The sequence below is a fragment of the Grammomys surdaster genome, unplaced genomic scaffold (genome assembly GCF_004785775.1).
Source record: "Grammomys surdaster isolate TR1022 unplaced genomic scaffold, NIH_TR_1.0 125793, whole genome shotgun sequence".
Lineage (NCBI taxonomy): Eukaryota > Metazoa > Chordata > Mammalia > Rodentia > Muridae > Grammomys > Grammomys surdaster.
Genome location: NW_021620624.1, coordinates 1,079,768 through 1,088,228, shown reverse-complemented (window position 1 = coordinate 1,088,228; position 8,461 = coordinate 1,079,768). Strand labels below are relative to the sequence as shown.

General features: G+C 43.1%; 1 protein-coding gene across 1 annotated transcript in view; it reads left to right on the top strand.

Annotated features, from left to right (window-relative positions):
* The window catches only part of Scarb2 (scavenger receptor class B member 2), a 63,359-nt gene that overhangs the window by 36,631 nt on the left and 18,267 nt on the right, over positions 1-8,461 (top strand). The window contains exon 3 of the mRNA XM_028789171.1: positions 7,278-7,425. Coding sequence (XP_028645004.1) covers positions 7,278-7,425 — 148 coding nt within the window. The remainder of the gene's footprint in view (positions 1-7,277; positions 7,426-8,461) is intronic.

Genomic DNA, 8,461 nt, shown 5'->3' with positions numbered 1-8,461 from the left:
ACACATACATATACACAGAGACATAAACACATACACTTCACACACACAAACACATATACACACAGACATACATATACATACATACACACAAACACATGTGAAAACACACACCACACTCACACATGAAAAAACACACACACACACACACACAAAGTGGCTATACATATCTGACTTCTTGAAATACTGGGAGGCCAATGTGGCACGGGAGCGGTGGGATGGGGTGAAGCATGCAGGGAGGTCCTTTCATCTTGAGCATCCAGCATCTGTTAGCACGAATGGAAGAAGTGAGTGACATGGTCCCAGCTGTGGTTTAGAACCGGAGGATACAAGCGGAGGAGTTCATTAATGAGTAGCTCAGCCAGAATGGCAGGACTCAGTCAGGGAAAGTCAAGGGTAGATTGGAGAAGGACCAGGCTCTGCAAATGGATGGCTGTTATGAAGACGCCACAAATGCAGGTTGGCTGGGCTCCCTGAAATCTGGGTTTGTAAATGAACATAGCTTTGCAGGGAACCATCAAACTTCTTGGTGGATCCTGTTTTGCCTGTACTTGCTTTCTGCAGTCTTCAAGTGGATCCGATGCCACTTGTTATTTGATTGTGCTATTCTGGGGGGCTGACAGACTGAAGTATATACAGGTACTATACCATAGTACCTGTAGCATCATTTGACAGTTCAGTGAGCTCCTACTGGCCTGCTCATTGTGTATAGCAGGCTGGCCTCTAACACAGAGAGATCTGTCTGCTTCTGCCTCCCAAGTGCTAGGATTAAAGGGATGAACTGGTACTCCCAGCTAGCTCAGCTGATCTTAGCCATGGTGTGCCAGGGGGCCTGGGGCACAGTGAGGGAGGACATGGTGACACTGCCACTGTTCAGTGTGGAGGGAATAGTGAGGGGAACTCTCAGAGGAAGGAAGGCTTCTGGGCTGCCAAGGCCTGGCTCTTCTGATAGTTTGCAGTGGGTTTGTTGCCCCAAGAGCTAGCAATGTTGCATACAGAGTTTGGATGTTCCTGGGAGACATGGCAGGTCCATGTATGAAGAACCAGTCTGACCAGTTCAGTGTTGCATCTGAGTTTTCTGAAGCCCCACGTTGAGTGGCCAGAACTAACTTGCCCCGAGAGCCTTCTGTTCAGTGAAGCCGTTGATTGAGACTTCTATAGGTGTGTGATAGCCTGTGGCTCTCTCAGCATTTGACAGACTTACTGTTTTTATCAGTTTTTTTTCTATTACTCCTTCAGGAATTAAAACTAATTTGTCTACAGCCTGTTCAGTTGATCTTCATACTTTCATTAAGTATTTGTTAAATTTACAATATCCTCCTAATAAGCCTTGGTTTTGTGTTCCTTAGATTTTCCTTCATATATTCCTTCTTTCCATGTATGACTGCTTTGACAGAAGGAAGAAAAATGTATGTGCTAAATCTTAAGTGGGGTTGTTTCCTTTTGAGAGTGGCTCTCTCGATTAGCCTAGCTAAAACCCACTACTTAGGCCCCGGAGTGTCCCAGCGCTGGGGTTACAAACCTGCGCCACCGTGACTTACCTACCTGTTTACGTGGGTTCAGGAGATGGAACTAAGGTCTCATGCTTGCAAAGTAAGCACTTTGCTGACTGAGCTGTCTCCCCAGCCCTCCTATCTTTTCTTTTTTAAAGATTTTATTTATTTTATGTATATGAGTACACTGTCTTCTTCAAACACACCAGAAGAGAGCATCAGATCCCATTACAGATGGTTGTGAGCCACCATGTGGTTGTTGGGAATTGAACTCAAGACCTCTGGAAGAGCAGTCAGTGCTCTTAACCACTGAGCCATCTCTCTAGCCCCCTCCTATCTTTTCTTATTTTTAAGATTTATTTTGATGTGTATGTGTGTGTGTGTGTGTCTACGTAAGTGCAGGCAGAGGCTGGAAGAGGATATCAAATCCCCTGGTATCAGAGACACGGGTAGTTTCGAGTCACGTGGCATGGATGTGGAAGCCAAACTAGGTCCACCACTGAGCCACCTCTGCAGCCCCTCTTCTACCATATTTTAGCTTAAAAAAAAAAAACCTCTCACTCCTACTTTCCTACTGTTTTGGGGAATGTAAATTAATGGCATTATGGAAAACATATGGGAGCTCCTTTAAAAAACTAAAAATAGAGCTACTGTGTGACTCATACATCTTACCACTGGTATCCATCCAAAGAAATGAGACTGGCAGGTTGAAGAGTTGTATGCACTTACACGTTTACCTTAGAACTGTTCATGGTGTCCCGTCTGGTATCTAAATGGCAGTCTCCTGTGCCTCAGTGTGGATGCTCTGAAGACAGGAGGCTTCATAGCATCCCACATCTCCAGAACCTGGCACAGGTGGCGATGCCGCACGGTCATGACTAAGTGTCCTGACACGGTCACGACTGAATGTTGTGTGTGCTGTGAACTTCCCCGGAGCTTTACATCTCTAAGCTTTATTTCTCAGCATCTCTGTGAGATAGGCACATTGCGGTCGCCACTTTACCAATGAAGAAACAAAGACAGAAGCCGTGGAGAGCAGGCTCACACTTCAATTCCCACTAGAGAGGCCGAGGCAGAGGGATGGCTGACTTTCACAGAATGAGTCTCAGGCTAGCCAAGGCAACATTGTAAAGCCTTATCTTAAAAAAGATAAAGCCAAAGAAACCACGAGTGACTTTTTAGTCCCAGAGCCAAGTGTTACTGTGGACAGGACTGAGCAAAAAGCCAGGCCTCAGCCTTCACCTCCGTCTGGTGAGCTGGGTCACTGATACCAGCCACCGCCCTGATAGAACCACAGTGATTTTCCATAGAGAGCTATGGGTGAATCCATGACTAACCCCCTTTGGGATGAACGTAATGACTAAAGGTCAGGGTGTTGCTTGCTTGCTTTCCTTTTGGTGTTACAGACTGAGCCCAGTGCATGCTGGGAAAATGCTTTTACAGTGCTGAGAGGTGTCACCCATCCCTAACCTAACACATTATATGAACCAATTTACCCAGCGTCTCAAAGGAGCTGGAAGCACAGCTGTTGATTTCTCCAGTGAATTAAAACTGTTCTATTTCTTTCCATGTGTTCCTTCTTCCTGTGTAATTCAGTAGTTCTCAGGGTATAACTCAAACATTTCCTTCCTTTGTTTGCTTTAGAGACTCTTGCTCTGCAGCCCAGGCTGATCTGGAATTCACTGTGTATTCTAGGCTGACCTCAAAGTTACAGCAGTCTTACTGCAGCCTCCCAAAGCCAGAGCCTGCAGGGGGAAGTCACCATGCCAGGCGTCTTTCTTTCATTTCCTTCTTAATTTGTTTTGTTTCTGATGTTGTTTTTTTAAAGCAGTACTTTGGTGTATGTAAGCTGTGCTGGTCTGAAACTTCTGGATTCTTAGATTCAAGTAACCTCCTCCTTCAGCCTCCGTGGTGCTGACCTTCCGTGTAATACCGCCACACCAGGATTTTCATCCAACTCTCTTCTCTTCCCTCCCTCCCCCTCTCTCCCCTTCCTTTCTTTCTGAGAAAAGTCTCACAATATAGCCTAGGATGTCTTCAAAATTGAAATCCTCTGGCCTCAGCATCCCCAGAGCAGGGTCTACAGATGGGGCTTCCCTCCTGGCGCTCTCTCTCTCTCTCTCTCTCTCTCTCTGTCTTTCACTTTCTTTTTCTTTCTTTTCTTTTTTTCTCTCTTTTTTAATGCTTAGATCCACCATAGTTTTTAACAAACATTAAACTGTAGTCTCAGATTATTATTGTCTACTGAATAACAGGGCAATTATACCAGGCAATTGGAAATACAGTTCCTTGATTCCTTGTCTAGGTCCAAGATGGCTTTTGTTTCTGATTTAATCAGTTGTCTGTATTTCTAGATAGTTCTTAGGTCTTCTTTAATGTTGATGGTAATCTGATCACTTCTTGCTGTCTGTTTCTTGTTTCCCAACAACTTCACTGTGTCTAGTTGACTGTTGTTGATCAGCTGGTAGCTGGCATGCATTCATGTGTATGTACACGGCCATCTCCTTGTCTGAGCATTGCCAGAGGAAAAATAAAGTGGGTTTTTTTGGCTGATCATGCTGTTTTGAGAGGAAAGCTCCCTCTTTTTCTCTTTCTCTTCCTCTCTCCTTCTCTCCCTCAGCAGAGTAGGAAGCCAGGTGTCTTACTGGTTTTTTTCTTTCCATGTACAGCACTCTGTAAAAGCCAGGAGTCAGTGATGATTTAGGATCAGTGGAGGATTCTAAGTAGCTGAGGGAAGTCATGAGGTCAGCTGTAAGTAGTCTGACTGAGTCATCACCCCATGGGGATACTATCAGAAAACCTTGGCTTTGACTAGTGAACTTTATTAAGAAACCAAGTTAGGTTACAGGCCTAAACTGATTGGCATCTCTGTCCTCAATTTACCCTTAGATTTCCACATAGTAAAGAACTTCTTAAAAGTCGTCTTCTCAGTCAGTGTTATATACGTAAGGGTAAGTGAAATAGGCCTGGGAGTGATCAGGCCTTTAGGTTCATGAACTAAATCTCCGGGGAAGAAAACATAAGCAAAATCTGCTTAGTAAAGACTCTGATTTTGACGTTAGGAAACTTGACCGCGTTGGCCCCTGGACCTATCTGGGTGACAGGTGCTGCTCCCTGGTCCAGCCTCCTGTTTTTTCAAATTGGTGCTCACCTGGGCCACCTGTTTGGAGTCCTTGGGGGCATGTTGATCACTGTGGGTACTCAATAACCATTATAACCAGTTCCTGAAGAAGGTCTGTCCTCCATCTCAATGTGGGGACACTCGGGAGAGGGCCTGCGGGAGTGGAGCCTTCTGTGGAGGGGCAGCTTTGGCTGAGCAAGTGTTTAGCTTGAAAATTTCCTCTCCTTCATCTTCTAATAATCACTTTGAATTAACTTCTGTGACTGAGGTCAAATGACCCAGACTTCAAATCTGTCTGGTCCCCAAATTGTTTTCTCATCCACAAGGACTAGGGTATAACTTCTAGAGGAAGGATGTTTGATCTCAAGAGAGGGAAAGTACCCGTTCTCCATAGGAGTCAGGAGAGCCTGTTTGAAGGATGTAAAGCAAGTAGTTTACTAGCGACAAAAGGAACAGCTTAGGAGGTGAAGCAGGCCAGTGGGACAAATCTGGAATCCCAGTACTTAGGAGGCTGAGGCAAGATTGCAGGTTCAAGGTCAGCCTGGCCTGTGTAGTGAGCCCCTGCCTCAAAGCAGAAAACCAAACCTAAAACATAAGCTAAAGATCTGAGTCATAGGAGTGTGTACTTCATCAGATCCCATGAGCTGCACTGGGGGATGCTGGGCCTCAAGGGGGGGTCCCAATTGAGAAGTCATAGGAACTGCTACACTCAGGCCCCCAGCACCCTGTGTAGTGGTCCAGGACAGAGAGGAAAGGAAATCAGGCTGCCACCAGAAGAAGGGACCAGAAATCAAAAAACAAAAGTCACTGAAAACCTCTGAAGGTCAAACAAATATTTTTGAACACAGTCATCTGTACTTGGTACATTGTATATTCCTAGAAGACATTTGACTGTTTTCTTTCTCATAGTTATTTAAATCTGGTCTGTATTACAGGCATTCATTGGTTACACCCCACTGATGTTGTTAAGTCACCTTTTAGGAGGTCCGACCCAGAGGAAGCTCTGCAAAGGTCAGATCTTCATACGTACTGTGTATAGCTCAGTGCTTAGCGCTATAGAACATTCAAAGGCTTCTCTGTTCTCTTGTGTGCCTGTTTATCACACATGCCTTTGTTTATTATTTTCTTTTCTATTATTTTAAATCTAGAAAGTATGAGACGCAGGGGGCTTATAGTTATAATCCGAGTTCTCAGAAGGCAGAGGCAGGAGAGTCACTGCAAGTTTAAGGACAGTCTGATTTATATAGTGAGTTCTAGCCAGAACCACCTAGCAGGACTTTGTTTAAAAACAAAGACAAAACCAACCCCAAACTACAGAGAATTTAGGAGGAGTTAAGACAAAATATTCAGGCTTCTGCCCTTGGCTTATTTACCATCTTACCGGAGGCTGCATGCCAATTCCTTCACAGTCTAAAGGATTTCACTCAGAAGTTTATAACTGAGTGCCTAAAGCAAGTATAGTTAGCAAACTTCACAGATGGACAGCTGGTCAAAACGAAATTAAAAAAAAAAAAAAAAAAAAACAAAAAAAACAAAAACAAAAAAACAACCAGAATCCCAAGGTCAAAAGGGCCTATGGGGGAAGTGGTCGTGGCCCATCTTCTAACCTGTATGCGTCTATAGACAACATTTTGTTAACCATGTATTTAACGAAAGATTTTCTAGACAGATGTAACGGTCCATGCCTGAAATCTTAGCACTTGGGAAGACAAGAGCATTGCCCCTCACTGGGGGCCAATGTGGGCTACAAGAGTCTCCCAAGTGCTGGGATCACAGGCATGAGCTGTCACCCACCCACCCCAAGCACTCTGAGAGACGTGTTTCTTGACACAGTGATTTGTTCCCAGTGAACGGGCATATCCATCACCTCAGATACTTACCATTTCCTGTGTCAGAAGCATTGAGAAACCTTCTCAGCCAGCTACTTAGAAATACTTGTCAGTGTAAACAATTGTCACTTATTATACTACCAGTCAAGCTCTTTCTAAGCAATTTCTCATTTTGTGAACTGATTTGAACTAAGCTGAATTATGCATAGGAACGGGAATAAATTCCAATTTATTGTGTTGATTCCAATTCATTTCCTCACCTCTGTGAGTTTCTCTTCCCCTGCCCCCAATAGAGCTTTGGGCCTCAATTTTTTTAAAAATTTTTGGAGTCAGTCATGCTACTATGTACACCAGGCTACCCTCAGACTTGACAGTTACCCTCCTGCTGGGATTACAGACATGTGTCAATATACCTAGCTGTGGCCTCAACTTTTAAAACAAATTTACAACTAAATTATAGTTGGAATCAGAGGCACCAGGATACAAATTGAAACCAAACCGAACCTGTGAACTGAATTGAAAACATTTCAGGACCAAGTTGTAATTGAGGAAACAGTTCATTTGTCTATTATTTGTCTGTTTGACTATTATGTCTTCCTGATTCTGGAAGAAAAAAAGTGGAAACCATAGATTTTGATGTTTTCCTAGGTCTCATCCCCTTTCAGCATCTTGGCTGTAAGCTATAGTTTTTTGCAGCTGAGTATCAGCAGCCTATGTAAATAATCACTTTATTAGAAATGTTATATTGAAAAAAATGTAACTTTAGGACTGAGTGGAGGGATGGCTTTGTTTGTTAAACTGGTATCTATTTTCAGATAATTTTGTTTGTTTGTTTAGGGAGCACAGGAACAAGGCAAACATTCAGTTTGGAGAAAATGGAACAACCATATCTGCTGTCACCAATAAGGCATATGTTTTTGAACGAAACCAATCTGTTGGAGACCCTAAGGTTGATTTGATTAGAACGATAAATATTCCTCTGTTGGTGAGTGTCATCATTGTTAGTATCATTATCACGGGGTTGTGGAAGGAAAATGGCAAGATGATATGATTTAAGAGCTATTATTTCAGCTATTATTTCATGATAATAAGATAAGTTATATAATTTAAGAGCTATTTTATGATAAATATAGATAATATGGGGGAGGGGGAGCTCAGCTTGCTTAGCATGAATCCCTGAATTTAATTCCAGCACCATCAGAAAACAAACACAAAATATACATATGCAGAAAGACTTTGATGTGTGTGTGTGTGTGTGTGTGTGTGTGTCCCTCCTGGCCTCCAGCTTGGCATTGATTCTTCTTCATTTGCTTAGTGCTTGAATTATAGACATACTCCAGCACCAGTACGTAGCCAGCCTTTCACGTGTATGTACTTTTACTAAATATATAGATAGATTTTTTTCTGAGGTCTGTAAAATAAGGTCATTTCAAAAGCCATTCAGAGACTAGGTCTCTGGGATTTTTTTCCTGTGTTTAGGATTAGCATTTATGCAAATAAGGAAGGACTTTTTTTTTTAATGGTACCTAGAAATTTCAAACATATTTTTCCTTCATTTTGTCTTAGAAACCTACTAGAATTGGCAAGTCACCTCTTACATTTTTATTCTAAGTTTAAAAAATTTAAGACACACGATTGACATTTCCCTCTCCTTTCAGACCTTTGGTTAGAGTCTACTGTGTTTTTCTTGGTCTCAAATTATGATGACAATTCCACCTTATAACACCTGTGTTATACCTATGACACACTTAAACTTAGGGGCATTCTTTCTTGAAACTGGATCTCTTGTAGCCCAGGCTAGACTACCACCTTTGTTTGTTGTTTAATGTGGAGCTAGGGATCAAATTCGGAGCTTCCTGCATGGTAGCATCTGGCAGATGGGGCTGCTTTACACACAGCCGAATCCCCAGTCCTCCAGGGAGCTTTACTACCTACACCAGCCTCCCCTGAGACCTCCACTCCAAAGTGACTGCAACTTAGCACTGGGATCTGAATCTAGAATCTTGCCTTGCCTTGCCCTG